Source organism: Podarcis gaigeae, assembly GCF_964106915.1.
Source record: "Podarcis gaigeae genome assembly, chromosome: 5".
Taxonomy (NCBI): domain Eukaryota; kingdom Metazoa; phylum Chordata; class Lepidosauria; order Squamata; family Lacertidae; genus Podarcis; species Podarcis gaigeae.
Window position 1 is genome coordinate 1,738,463 of NC_139681.1, and position 15,152 is coordinate 1,753,614.

General features: G+C 39.9%; 1 protein-coding gene across 4 annotated transcripts in view; it reads left to right on the forward strand.

The window, feature by feature from the left end:
* The window catches only part of LOC310844650 (cyclin-dependent kinase inhibitor 1-like), a 31,177-nt gene that overhangs the window by 13,711 nt on the left and 2,314 nt on the right, over positions 1-15,152 (forward strand). For 3 of the 4 annotated variants that reach the window (XM_083738986.1, XM_083738985.1, XM_083738988.1), the window contains exons 2-3: positions 1,939-2,369; positions 14,836-14,972. In XM_083738986.1, coding sequence (XP_083595112.1) covers positions 1,961-2,369; positions 14,836-14,903 — 477 coding nt within the window. In that variant the 5' untranslated portion in view covers positions 1,939-1,960 and the 3' untranslated portion in view covers positions 14,904-14,972. Of the gene's footprint in view, positions 1-1,938; positions 2,370-14,316; positions 14,594-14,835; positions 14,973-15,152 lie in introns of those variants that run through there. The other variant, XM_083738987.1, reaches the window with a different exon arrangement.

The window sequence follows — 15,152 nt, forward strand, 5'->3', positions numbered from 1 at the left end:
TCTTGTGTATTCCATTTTAACAGCAAGTTATACATTCTTGAAAGTACCTTAGTCTTAGGTTCTAACAGTTCTGTTTCCAATTTCGATTTCTCCACCTGGAACCCTAACTTTTTGTCATTTTTAAAAACTTCATTAATCTGAGCGTAGTGTAACCAGTCTCGCACTTTATCCTTCATTTTCTCCAAACTCTGCAATTTCCAATTGTCTCCATCTTTTTCTAATATTTCCCAATATTTTGGCCATTTGGCCTCCATATTGGGTCTTTTTCGGGCCTTAGCTTCCAGCGGTGAAAGCCACCTTGGAGTTTTATTTTCCAATAAGTCTTTATATTTTGTCCAGACATTAAACACTGCTTTTCTGACAATATGGTTCTTAAAGGCCTTATTGATCTTAACCTTGTCATACCATAGGTATGCATGCCAACCAAAAGCATTGTTAAAACCTTCCAGATCCAAAACGTCAGTGTCCTCGAGAAGTAGCCAGTCTTTTAGCCAGCAGAAAGCTGCGGCCTCATAGTACAGCTTTAGGTCTGGCAGGGCAAAGCCCCCTCTTTCTTTCGCATCAGTTAATATCTTAAACTTAATTCTGGGCTTTTTGCCCTGCCAGACAAACTTAGAGATGTCTCTCTGCCACTTCCGGAAGCACTCCATCTTGTCCACAATCTGTAGTGTTTGAAACAAAAACAACATTTTTGGCAATACATTCATCTTAATAGCAGCAATTCGGCCTAACAAAGAAAGTTTCAATTTTGTCCAACTGTCTAAGTCTCTCTTAATTTCAGACCAACATTTTTCATAGTTATCCTTAAAAAGACTCAGATTTTTTGCTGTTATGTTTACCCCTAGGTACTTTACTTTTTTAACCACAGTTAGTTCTGTCTCTCTCTGAAACCGTTCTGACTCTGAATCTGTCAATTTTTTCCCCAACACCTTAGTTTTCTGTTTGTTTAATTTGAATCCCGCCACCCGACCAAAGTCTTGAATCAGTTGTAATACTCTTTTCGTACTATATTCTGGCTCCTGCAGGGTCAAAACTAGGTCATCTGCAAAAGCTTTGAGTTTGTATTGTTTCGCTCCGACCTGGATTCCTTCCACCAACCGGTCCCCTCTGATCATATTCAAGAGCACCTCCAGAACCGAAATAAATAACAACCATCTTCAAAGTAAACCCCCTTAAATAAAGTAGGAGTTACTTCTAAATAAACATGCATAGGATCTGCCTGCACACATTTTGTGGGGAGGAATTTGAAGGCTGAATTAAGAACAAAGGACCTCTTGCAACAGAGTGGAGCAATAGCAGAACAAGACTGGGTCCCTCCAGATGAACTTTCTATGGAGCATTCATCCTGATTTGCTTGCATAAAACTTTCGTGGAAGTTAGATTGTAGCTGGTCTTTATTGAACATTGTGACTGTTTCCTTGTGGAATATCATTCCTTCATCCCACTCTTTTCAATGCATTTCCCCATCACTTCCCAAAAAACAAAAGGTCAGATTCTTCTTTAAACTGGGTTTGTTGCACTAAGGTGACAGAAACCTTTCATCTGCTTTAATTGCGCAAACCTAAAATTCCACTACGCAGGCACATGAAGATGGCAGTCTGTGGCACCCTATAATGAATGAAAAATATTGTTGTCCCTCCAAGCCAAGATCATCAGCAGCAGTTGTTGTCTGCAAATCCAAGTCTGCCTGCAGGTTCAATTACTGCTCAGCTATTTGGGGAGAATACTGCCAGCTTGCTTTTCCTTATATATAAGGGAAGCAGGTAGCTTTCAAAAATATGAGAACAGAAAACTTAAGGGAGGGCTTTGGTGTTTCCCAGGGGGCAGTGACTAGGCCTTCACAGAACCTGCCTCCTCTGGCTATGTCTCCGTAAGCACGCAACACTTTGGCTTTGTGTGATAAAAAGATCTCAGTGAGTGTATTTGTGTTTTTGTTAGGGAACTGCTGCTTTGCTCTGTGATGAGGGACAGGCGGAAGGGAGAGAAGGTGGAGCCAAGGAGATGTGCAAAAACAAACCATGTGAGAAGGAATCTTTTTGGTCCTGTGGACCACAGTAATCTGCAGCAGGACATCCAGCGCATCTTGTGCACTAGCATGGAAAAGGCAAAGCGGAGGTGGAACTTCGACTTCTGGCAAGAGGTTCCGACTGAAGGCCTGCTGCAGTGGGAAGAGTTGCAGGGCCACGAGGTCCCCCCCTTTTACCATACTTGTGTGGTAAGAGAGGCTCCCAGACCCTTACAGCCCATGAACCGAGCCGCAGCCAAGGAACCCAAAGCTCGCCACAATGGCAAAGTGATGGAGAAACCCCCAAAGATGGCAGGGAAGAAGAGTCGGCCTGGGAGGAAGCGGAGGCAGACGCCACTGACCGGTAAGCAGCATTTGCACTTTCATTTAATGTTTGTTGCTACCAACCCAGAAAAATCACTATTCACATGTCAGGTATTTGGTAATACAGAAAGTCATGTTGTAGTAGCTGTTCCACTCCCAGTGCTGTTCTGCATTTTAAAATTGAATTTAGACTTCAATAGCAACTTTGTGGCCAAGTTGATATTGATGTTGATTATCCTTATCATCAAAGATGCTAACATGTAGGACATTGTTGTTGTTGTTGTTGTTGTTTAGTCGTTTAGTCATGTCCTACTTTTCATGACCCCCTGGACCAGAGCACGCCAGGCACGCCTGTCTTCCACTGCCTCCCGCAGTTTGGGCAAACTCATGCTGTTAGCTTCGAGAACACTATCCAACCATCTTGTCCTTCCAGTGAGCACTCAGGGCTGATTTCCTTAAGAATGGAGAGGTTTGATCTTCTTGCAGTCCATGGGACTCTCAAGAGTCTCCTCCAGCACCATAATTCAAAAGCATGAATTCTTCGGTGGCCAGCCTTCTTTATGGTCCAGTTCTCACTTCCATACATCACGACTGGGAAAACCATAGCTTTAACTATACGGACCTTTGTTGGCAAGGTGATGTCTCTACTTTTCAAGATGCTGTCTAGGCCTGTCATTGCCCTTGTCCCAAGAAGCAGGCGTCTTTTAATTTCGTGGCTGCTGTCACCATCTGCAGTGATCATGGAGCCCCAAAAAGTAAAATCTCTCACTGCCTCCATTTCTTCCCCTTCTATTTGCCAGGAGGTGATGGGATCAGTGGCCATGATCTTCGTTTTTTTGATGTTGAGCTTCAGACCATATTTTGCGCTCTCCTCTTTCACCCTCATTAAAAGGTTCTTTAATTCCTCCTCACTTTCTGCCATCAACGTTGTGTCATCTGCACATCTGAGTAGGACATAGGCACTATTAACAAATATAGAAATGCCTGACTACTTTCACACCACCATCTGATATAAGTTGATCCAATAATAGATGGATACTTGTTACCTCTGCAGCTGCAAATGAGACTTAAGACAGAAGTAGCCAGCTTGGTCCCCCCCCCCCACCCGCGAAAAAAAAAATTCTGGGCTACAATTCCCACCAGCTGTAGCCAGCAGGGCCAATGGTCAAGGATGATAGAAGTGGTCATTCAAGAGGTATGGAGAGCACCACACTGCCTGCTTCTGGCACCAGGTTGGCTGCTTCTGTCCAGTGAACTACAAACAGCTCAGAAGAAATGTTGCATTTTGTGTTGATAGGGGGAAAGCTCTTAAGATTTACCTTGCCACCTTTTATTAGTTAATAAACTAGGACTGAGCAAGCCACGGCACCAAAAGTCTGAGGAGCAGTGCTTTTAATGGCCACACATGAAATGAAGCCTGGTGCCACTTGCTAGAATAGTAAATATTAAGGTTGGGTGTGCTCACCCTGCACCTAGGCTGCAGCATATGTTAATGAAAGTGGTGTTGCCTGCAAAGCCTTCAGTTCCTGCTGCAATGGTTCCCAGTAGCCTTCTCCGTTGCTGTCTCCCTTTACCACAACAGAGACAAGGGAAGACATCAGAAAGGCTCATGCATTCCTGCGATTTTGGGTAGAGCCCTGATTCCTGGGGGATGACAGATGGTCAGATGAAGGTGGGAGCAGATTCTAAAAGCCTTCCATCCTTAGTAAATGTGTATGCCAACTATGAATGAAACTTCTACTATTTAATTCATCGTATGTTCCCCCTCCTGCTGTCATAGGCATTTCTATGGCCTTACATCTGATAGCCTATGTGAGATCCTAGCTAGCTTGTCCTCCCTCCCTCCCTCCCTCCCTCCCTCCCAGAGGTCTTCTTCCCATGGAAGGTTGTGATAACTGTGGACTTTGTTTTCCATCACCCGTGCTCCTTATGCTCATCATCAGTACGTGGCAACCTAATGTACACATTATTCCCCATCACAAATTGGTACTGGAGCAACTTAACAAATTTGGCTCTGCAAATCCTACAGAATTCCAGGGACCTTGCCAAGAATATCTTTCTTTGGACCAAATGCAATGCTTCAGCTGTTGGCAGAATGCTGGTTGCATTGGTTGCTGGTTGGGTTGCATGGGATATTGTTGTTTTTGTTTTTCCCCCAATAATATTTATTCAAATTTTTAAAGGTTACAAAAAAAAATCGCAAAAGCAAACAAACCGATACATAAATGCAGATCACATCCAGGAAAAAAAAATAGAAGAGCAAAAACAGATAAGAAAAAAGAAAAAGAAAAAACAAACAAAAAAATTAGAAATACATTAAAAAATAGATACAATCAAAAAGAAAAAAGAATCAATCGAACCTTTGCATATTTTTGTTTCTTTAGCTTATTACCTTGACTTCCTCACACCTCCCCTCTTTGTATTCTAGTTCAGGTATGTATTTCAGCAAATCCTTCATCTTTGTTTTCATCCTAATAGTTAATCTTTATATACTGTAATTTTTCATTCTCTCTTTCACCAATTATCCATCCATTTTTACTTTATTTAATCTTATTTCTCATTAAAACTAATATATTTGTACTTATTCTCTTAAGACGTTTCCCCTAGGGTTATAAAAATTTCATTCCATGATTTTTCCATTTTTCATTACAAAAAAAGAAAAAGAAATCTCAGTATATACATTTTAAATCCCCAATTTTCTTCCACTGTCCCCCCTCCCCGGTCTCGGCCCCAACCAGCAGTTCCATCAACCTCCAACAGTCCATCAACCTGGAGATCTTAAATCCGAGGCTCTTAACTCTTCTTCCTGTCCCGTCTGTCGATCTTCTTGATAATCTTTGATATTAAAAAACAGTTCTCTGGGGGGCTCCAACCCAACGATGGTCAAATTCCTTCTTAGCAGGTCTGCCAGATTTCCATAATTAAAGGTAGGGCCCCTAAAATATTCCAAGCCTTGCTTCACACTTCTTTCCAGTCCAAAGGCCCCAAGTACTCCAATCTCCTCCTGGTTCAAATTCATATCCCCAAAGTCATTTGATCCCCACATAAGGTGATCTCTCGACCTTTCATTTTCCAGATCAAGCCAGGCTCCCATCTCCAAAACCTGGCTTCTCTTAATTATATTCATATAAGGCCTCAACTTATAATCCTCCATTTGCCTCTGTAGGGTTAAGGCTCCCCCTTGCTTCACTTTCACAACAACTCCTTCTCTGGTTCTTCAATATGTTCCATTGAAAAGGATTCCTGTGCCGGATTCTTGTCAACTTCTTTACTGATCCCCACTTTTGTTCCCAAAATATCAATGCTGGTAGCCATGACATTTATCTGTTCATGCAGCTTTCCCAGCAAATAAAATGTCCTATTCAATACAGAGGCTACTTCCTTCTCAACAGACATCCTTGAAGTGTTCAAGGTCAAAGCTGGTTTCTCAGAGCCTTTATTTTAGAAACCAGTTTCCCAGCTGCATTCTTGTAACAATGTCCCAAAACTCCCTCTAGAGGGAAACAGTCTCCATTTATCAATCCTTCCAGCACAGTCCCCAAAGTCCCAAAAGTAAGTTAGTAACAATTCCAGTTACCTTCCTTCTTCTTAAGCGCAGAAGCAAACAATGGAAACAAAGTCTATCTTTTGTATCTTGACAGCTAGCTGTCAAATTTATCTATTAACCGTCGATGGGTTCCTCGCGGACCACTCCCAGGTTTAGAGACGTGGCGCTTCAATTCCTAAATTTTCACCATTTCCTGCAGGGTTCCCCTGCTTCCAAAAAAGGTATTAGTAATATTTCAATCAGTGGAGTTTTGATCCTTTATGTTGGATTTTCCAAGACCTTAGTTAATAAATTCTTTGCTTCAGTCTATTTACAAAAAGGGAAGGTGGACTTCCTGTTTAGACCTTCCCCGTTTAATGCCAAATTAAATTATTTTAAAAGTCCAATTTCCCGTTCTACTCACGGGTTGTTGTTTAAGATCCAATTGTCCACAAGAAAAAGTCAGCGCTCTCCGGCAATGGCTGTGTGGCTTCACTCCTTAAAAATATCGGTCGATTCAAAACACCACACCGCTCGCCTCACGTCGCTTCGGATCCCCAAAAAAGGGGTTTCCCTGCGGGTGGGGGGCGCTCCTGGTGTCAGCCGAATCCCATGTTCTCAGGCCTCCCTCGCCTGGGATTTTTAAGGGGTCTCCGCCTTCGCCGCGGCGGCAAGACCCGAATTTCACAGAGCAGGTTCCTCTGAGTCAGAGGAATTCCGCCATTGCCGATCTCACTAACCCGGAAGTCAGGTTGCATGGGATATTGTTGGTTAAGCGATCATGGGAACTGCTTCTTCACCTAATTTCATTTGGCACTAGTTTGCTACTTTGATAATTTGCCATTGGCCCCTGGCTGGGTAGATACTTTTATTTTTCTTTGTAATTCATAGTAATTCTGAATGGCAACAGTCTCTGTCTGTAGAGGTAGTGATAGTGTCAAGTGCATTCACTGCTATTTATTAATTGCCAATGACCACTGGCGGAGGAAGAGGAGTGCGGGGGGAGCGCGCCGCCCTCGGCAGCGTGATCCCGGCAGGGTGCCATTGCGGCTGCTCCCCCGCCCGCACTGGGCACCATGCTCCCGCCTGCTCTCCGCCCCCGGTGCTGGAGCATGAAGCTCCGCCACTGCCAATGACATACCTACTGTTTGACATTTGAAGAAGGAATTTAAATCCCAAAACTTTGCAGCATTTTATTTTAAGCTATTGTGCAGTGAAGCCTCATTCATATGAGACACTGTTCACTTGAGACTTAGTACACCAAGAGATCTAAATGTGCATGTTACTAGACTGACCCCATTTGAGTTGCTGTTTCTAAGTCTTTATATAGCAACTTTGGTGTACATGGACTGTTGTTACATATGCAGGGGAAATGCTTACAATCCAAATTTCAACACTGTGGGAGACGGGAAAGGGAGAAAACAGTTTCTGCTATATGGGAATAATAATCTGCTCTTACATGATAGGACTCCTGCCTTACAAGTATTACTGAAGTTGTTGTTTTTTAATGTATTTTTATTGAACAATTTTAACAAACAAATTATCAATCAATATAACCAATTACATTCCCCCCTTTTATTCCCTCCCATTCCTTCCTCTCCCACCCTCCAGAGACTTCCCTCAGCTCCCCTCTCTGATTTGTTTGCACATATTATTCTCTGCATGTTAAAAGGTTATACATATTACCTTATCTATCCTATGTTCTACTAATAAATTTGTAGATGTTTATTCAAAACCTGCCAAGGAATCCAAGTCCTTTTGTCATCTTTTTAAATAGTTTGTAAAAAGTTCCCATTCTTCCTTGAAGTCACGGTTTTCCTTCTCTCGTAGTTTATATGTTAACTTTACCATTTCCACATAGCTCATCAGTCTTTCTTGCCATTGTTCTTTCGTTGAGAGTTCCTCATTTTTCCATTCTTGTGCTAAGAAGACTCTTGCCGCTGTTGTAGCATACATGAATAAATTCTTTGTTTTTCTTGGCAAGTCTTGTCCTAAAATCCCTAATAAAAATGCTTCTGGTTTTTTTACAAATGTTATTTTGAACATTTTTTTCAGTTCATTATATATCATCTCCCAAAAATTTTAACTTCTCTACATTCCCACCACAGATGATACAAAGTACCTTCTTTTTCCTTACATTTCCAACAGGTGTTTGACCCAGTTTTATACATTTTTGCCATTTTTACTGGTGTGATATACCATCTATACATCATTTTCATATAGTTTTCCTTCAAAGGAGAACAGTCTGTGAATTTCAAATCTACTTTCCACAATTTTTCCCAGTCCTCAAATTTATATTATGTCCTGTATCATGCGCCCGTTTAATCGTAACCGATTTGACCTCCTCACCTTTCGTTTCCATTCTAGCAGAATACTATATGCTTTCTTCAATAACTTCGTGTCTTCTTCTATAGCCTCCTTTTGGAATCTAGAGATTGTATAACTAAACCCTTTTTTGTTATACCTCGGGATAAATGCGCTTCAGGTTGAGCGCTTTCAGGTTGTGCTCCGCGGTGACCCGGAAGTAACGGAGCGCATTACTTCCAGGTTTCACCACTCACGCATGCACAGATGGTCAAAATGGTGTCACACGCATGCGCGGAAGCAGCAAAACGCGACCCACAGACGCACTGTCGCATCTTACATTCTGTTTGGGATGCGAATGGGGCTCTGGAACAGATCCCGTTCGCATCCCGAGGTACCACTATACAACTCATTTACTTGTCTGTAATGCAACCAACTCTGAAAATGGTCTTTAATTTCATCATAATCTTTTAGTTTCCATTTTCCTTCTTGATCTCTCAATAGGTCTCTGTATGTAGGACATTTTCCTTTTTTACCAAGCGGTTTGAGTAACGAAGCTTCAGTTGGTGATAGCCACCAAGGTGTTTTTTGTTCTATTAAATCTTTATATCTCTCCCATACTCTCATTAATGATTTCTTAATTAAATGATTGTAAAATACTTTATGTACTTTCCCTTTTCCATACCATAAATATCCATGCCATCCATATCTGTTATCATGACCTTCTAAATCTAATGCTTCTTCCTTTTCCAGTTTTATCCAGTCCCTAATCCAAACCAAGCATGCAGCCTCATAGTACTGTTTAAGGTCTGGGAGGGCGAAGCCTCCTCTTTCTCTTGTGTCTGTAAGTATCTTATGTTTAATCCTTGGCTTCCCCCCCCCCAACAAACTTAGAAATATCCTTTTGTCATCTTTTGAGGCAGTCATCCTTAACCATTAGTGGGACTGACTGAAAAAGGAAGAGCATCTTCGGCAACACATTCATATTAATCGCAGCAATTCTTCCTAGTAGGGAGAGATTCATTCTGCTCCAAATTTCTAAATTCCTTTTTATCTCACACCATACTTTTTTGTAGTTATATTTATACACATTTATATCCCTTATTGTTAACTATATCTCTAGATATTTTACTTTTTATAGATTTACTTTTTATAAATCTTTTTTCTCTTCTTCTTTTAGATTTTTAACTAATAATTTAGTTTTATTTCTATTTAATTTAAATCCTGCCACTTCCCCAAATTCTTGAATTTTTTCTATTACCTTAGGGAGATAATTTTTTGGATCCTCTACCGTAATTACTAAATCATCAGCAAAGGCTTTCAATTTAAATTCATTTTTTCCCTTTTTTATCCCTGTAATTTCTTTATCTGCTCTTATATTTCTTGCAAGTACTTCCAGGACCAAGATGAACAGCAACCGTGATAACGGGCATCCTTGCCTAGTTCCTTTTTGTATTTTACATTAATTCATTATCACCTGATTTATAATTAATTTTGCATTTTGTTCTGAATATATTGCTGAATATATTCCTTTTAAAAAATTATATCCACAATTAATTTCTTCCAGCAATTTGTATTCTATCACGTTCAGAATATTTCTTGTATTCTCTTTCATTTCTCTACCTGGAAGGAATCCTGCCTGATCTTGATATATATATTCACCTAATATTTTTTTCATTCTACTGTCTAAAATATTTGCAAATAATTTATCATCATTGTTTAATAATGAAATAGGCCTGTGATTTTTTATTTGCATTAAATCCGAATCTTGTTTTGGAATCACTGTTATATAAGCTTCCTTCCATGTTCTTGGAATTTCACCTGTCTTTAAAATCTCATTCATCACATCTTTCAAAGGGTTCCCTTTTCAAAGGGTTCACTTAGCTTTTTATAATATTTTGCCGTTAATCCATCTGGTCCTGGAGACTTGCCACTTTTTGTCCAGTTTATTGCCTCTAATACTTCTGTAGCTGTTATATGGGTATTTAATATCACTAACTGTTCCTCTTTTATTTTTGGCAGATTACTATTTTTCATATATTCCTCTATTTTAAACAAAAATTCCTTTCCTTTCTTATACAATTCTGAAAAGAATTTCACAAATGCTTCTCTTATTTCCCTTGTCTTATCTGTAATTTTTCCATTTATATTGATTTTATTTATAAAATTTCTTTGTTCGCTTTTTTCAGTTGCCACGCTAGCAGTTTTCCTGACTTATTGGCATGTTCAAAATATTTCTGCTTCATTCTTTTTATTTGCCAACTAATTTCTTCATTAACTATCATGGAATATTGGGTTTGTAATATCCTAATTGCCTACTTTACTGACTCTTTATTAGCTTTTTTTGCAATTCCTTCTCCTTTTTCATAATTGCATCTAAAATTTCTTTTTTATTTCAATTTCCTTTTAATTGAATTTTGTTGTATAAACAGTCCCCTCAACACCACTTTACTAGCATCCCAGACCATTTGAAATTTAGTCTGACCCTGGAGATTTATTTCAAATTAATTCCCCAAGGTCTTCTTTGCTTTTTCCATAAAATTTTGGTCTTCTAATTAATCTTCATTCAATCTCCATCTAAATGTAGTTTGACTTTCCTTTTGGATTTCCATTATCTTGGAATTATGATCTGACAATGTTCTGGGATTAATTTTTTTTTTTTTTTTTTTTTTACTTTGGGTTCCAACTCTTCGGAAATCCATAAAGCGTCTATCCTTGAACTGCTACCATGGACATAAGAATGAAAAATGAACTGTTTGTTGAATAAATGTTTTACTCTCCAGATATCTATCAAACTTAAAGTTTGAACCAAATCAAAAAAGGTCTTTGGTAATCTGCCTTCTTTTGTATCTTTCTTCCTAGCTGATCTATCCTCTTTCTAATGATGGAACTCCGTTTAAATCTTCTATTAAGATGATTTTTTGATCTGCATATTCAAGTAATTCTGTTTCCATTTTTTTTTTTTTGAAAAAAAAAAACCTGCTTTTTTCTCATTTGGGGTGTATACTCCAACCAAAATTATGTTCTCTCGAATTTTTATTAGTACTATTAAAATTCTGCCTTTCTCATCTTTTTGGATCAATTTGGGCTCTAGTGCAGGATTAATATAAAAGACAACTCCTCTCTTTTTGACATTGTCTGCTGAGATGAAATCCATTCCTAATCTTTTGTTAATTAAAATTCTTTTATTTTATTTTTGAAATATGTGTTTCCTGAAGACAAATAATATCCAATTTTTATTTTACAATTACATGTTGAATTCTGTTACGTTTAGTTTTTGTCATTCAAACCGTTAACATTCCAACTTAATATTTTAAGATTGGCCATTTTCAGAGTCACTTAAAATATCCATTTTTCCACCTACTGCACCCTCCAAAGACAGCTGCTCCAAGGCAGCTCTTTGTTCTGCTAGTGGGTCTGTTTTTATGTCATGTCTGGTATCTAGGTCTCTTCTGTGTTTTTCAAAGAATTCTCTGGCCTGATTTTCTGTTATCAGCCTATATCTCTTTTTCATAAATGTAAATGAGAATCCCCTCTGGGTATTCCCATTTATATTTTATGTCTGCTCTTCTCAGAGCTGTTGTCAGAAATCTATATCTCTGTCTTCTAATTCTGAGTTTAAAAGGGATTTCCCTAAAAATGTCTACTTTCTGTCCAGCAGCCATGAGATTGTCCTCAAAGTTTTTTTGAAGGTTTGCATCCCTTGCTCTTTTTGTAACAAATGTTAGTAGGACATCTCCTGGCTGCTTTCTCTGTCTAGTTTCCCTCGTGTGGACTCTGAAACAACTCTCAGTCATTTCCATCACCCATTCTTGACTCCCTCATCCATTCTGAAATTATTTTTGCAACATATGTTTCTAGATTCTGTTCTCCCTCTGAAGTTGGTAATCCTCTTTTAGCTGCAAAAGAAGGATTTAGTCTTCTAAATCATTTTGTCTTTCTTGAAGGCCTCCCACACTCCCCATAACAACTTCCTCTTTCAGATGGCCCTTGACAACCATATGTCAGGCGTACTCTGATGGTGTTTCCTGCTTGGCAGGGGGTTGGACTCGATGGCCCTTGTGGTCTCTTCCAACTCTATGATTCTATGGCCCAGTTCCTCAGTGTTTTTTTTCCAACTTGTCAACCTTAATTTCTAAATTGTTAACCTTCTCTCCCATCTTCCCAAACTGTTCCATCAATAAGTTAGTAGATTTTTCCAAGTCTGAGTGCACTTGTTGCGCCAAACTCTTCATTTCCTGGGCCATCTCCTTCCTAAAATCAATAAATTGCTTCATAAGAAAGTCAGTGTAATCTGCCTTCCCTGTTTTTTCTGTTGTTGTCTCTTCCTGTACACTTGCGTGTCACTTCTCAATGGAGGCCTTCCTAGTGACAGCTCCCATATCCTGCTTCCCTTTTTCCATGTCTGTACTAGAGGTTGGAATCTTTGTTCTATTCAAGGTCACACCTGCATTTCTTAGTTCTGCCCAGAAGTGGAAACATTTTCCCACTCCCGAGCTCAACCATAAAATCTTCCCTTTGCACTTTTGGACCCTTTTCCCGCCCTTGCAAATCCTTACAATGAATAGAAAATAAAAAAGAAGGGGAAAGTAAAAATGAACAAGGCAAAAGTAAAAATATGACTCTGTTGCCATACCTCTTTCACCCAAAGGTTAGTCAATTAACTTCACCAAATCTTACTCATTCAAAATAGCAAGCCATATATCAAACAGGACAGTTCCCACATGAAATAAGACTGAAAAATAAGCAAAACCAACACAAACAATCAATGCAGAATTGTATACTTCTCTTCAATAACTCCTTTCCTTTCGAGAAGGTGGCGGTGAATGGGAAGTAGTCCAACTTTATGACTGTAATCCAATATAGTCCACTTCTTTAACTTTATAATTCAGTATATTATAATACAGATCTTCAAGTTTTAAGCTTTAAAAGATATGCATCCAAAAATATCAGAAGGTGTTAAAAAGTTACTTATTGGCAGGTAGTGTTGCAATAAATTTCCCTGGTCTTCAGTAAGCACTTATATCCAATCCAATTCCAGGTTCTCTATTCTTCCTGGGGAATTCCTCCCCCAATATAAGTAGAGAGTTCTCCTGCTTAGCTTCGGTTTTGTGCCTCCAAGTTCAGGAGTTTAAAGTTTTAAGGCCTGTATTTCCAAAGCTTTTCTACTCTGCCAAAGTATCAATCTGTCAAATTATATCTCTGTCAGACTGTCAACTTGTATCTTAAAGTTACCCAAAGAACAACTTGAGACAACTATAGCCAATATGTATCCAAAAGAAAAAGAGTCTCTTAAAACTGAAAGTTGCTAAAAAGTCTCCATTGGCTGCAGTTACTATGCTCTGCTCCCATTCACAAAAAGTCCCCTTTCAGAGCCTGTCCACCTAAATCGGAAGCTGACTTCCTTTTTGGCTTCCATTTTACCAAATCAATTAATTTACACCTAATTTCTTCTTTTTGAAGCTTTATTTGGTTTTTAACCTCTAATTGGAAAATCCACTGCTTATGATGACAGCATGTGGCTTCGGCTGTAGGGTGCAATGGAGCCGTGAGCTGACTCAAGCCTCTTCCCTTCCCCCCTCGCAGAAACAGCGATGGGGAGGTCTGGGTTGTGACGAGTTCTCCGACGCTCTGCTGGACCCCTGGAGTCCCCACTTATCTGTGGGGGTTTTTCGGGGGGGGGGGTGCCTAAGGATTACTGAAGTATTGAATGTGAACTTCTTAGAACTTAGCATAAGAAATATAAAATGCTAAGCAGCAGTAGTAGCAGAGAAATGTTACTTCTGTGTAAATAAGCAGTTGTATACTTCTCTAGATTTAGGTTCCAGCAGAAATGTTATTGTGTGCATTTTCTGCCTTCATCTGTTTCATATTATGTAAAGTATTCATATTTTGTTCAACTCTAAACAAAAGGGTTCCTAGAGCCATTCTAGAGCCAAAGACCATTCATAAGGCAGCCTCTGTCCTTGGACTTAACAATCTAAAAGACGTGACACAAAAGGATTGGGCGTAAAGAGTGAGACCGTAACACACACACTCACTGCAGGAGCTGTTACTTAAAAAGCTCTCCTGGTGGAATAGAAGCAGTGGCAGGACACGCGGAGCCAAGTGTTGCAAGGCTTTCAGCTGAGCTTTGCTTCTCTCCCTTGATTTGCAGCCTGCTGGAATGGCCTAGTATCCTAGAAATACCCAGCTTTGTACAGAAAATGTTAAAGGTTTGTTCCTTCTTGGACTTGAAAGGTTTGAACCTTTCAGACTTCATTACTGAGAGCCATTCTGTGCATTACACTCAGAGTGAGATGGCAAACCAAGCTGAGAGGATTCTGGACTGCAGCACTTCAGCCTGTAGGAGGACTTCCTGCACTTTGTGGTGCATTTCCCCAAGGAAAACCTTCTGCATGTGGTTAAGCTACATCAGGAAATAGATGATACAGGTAAATCTTATATGTGATATGTTGGCTTTCTATATGCAGGTAGTTTTCCTTTTGCTTTTCTTGGCAGGGCTGGCAGCAGATAAAACAGGATGAGTCCATCTGAAGTGGTGCTGTTCTGAATTCTACTGCTTGACTGTCTAATGTGGCCGTTGGAGCTGAGAGCAGCCGCCCTGTCTCCCTTGCTGCATGCATAGTTTCTCGTTTCTAATTCTAATTCACCTGTTTGTTTGGTTTTGCCACAGATTATTACCAAGCAAAGAAGCAGATCAGAACAGATATGCAAACTCCTGTAAAGAAACCGGCCTTCTAGAATGGAACTTTGTCACTGGTTTGCTGCTTTTGTTGGCTGGTTGATTTTTTAAAGGAGCTTCCAAAATTATACAGTGGTGCCCCGCAAGACGAACGCCTCGCAAGACGAAAAACCCGCTAGACGAAAGGGTTTTCCGTTTTGGAGGCGCTTCGCAAAACAAATCTCCGGGGACCTCTTTTAAATGCTAGCAGTGGGGAGCAAAGCCTTTCCCCCCCCTCCGGCCTTCAGAAGAGGTCCAGGCGCTGCGTT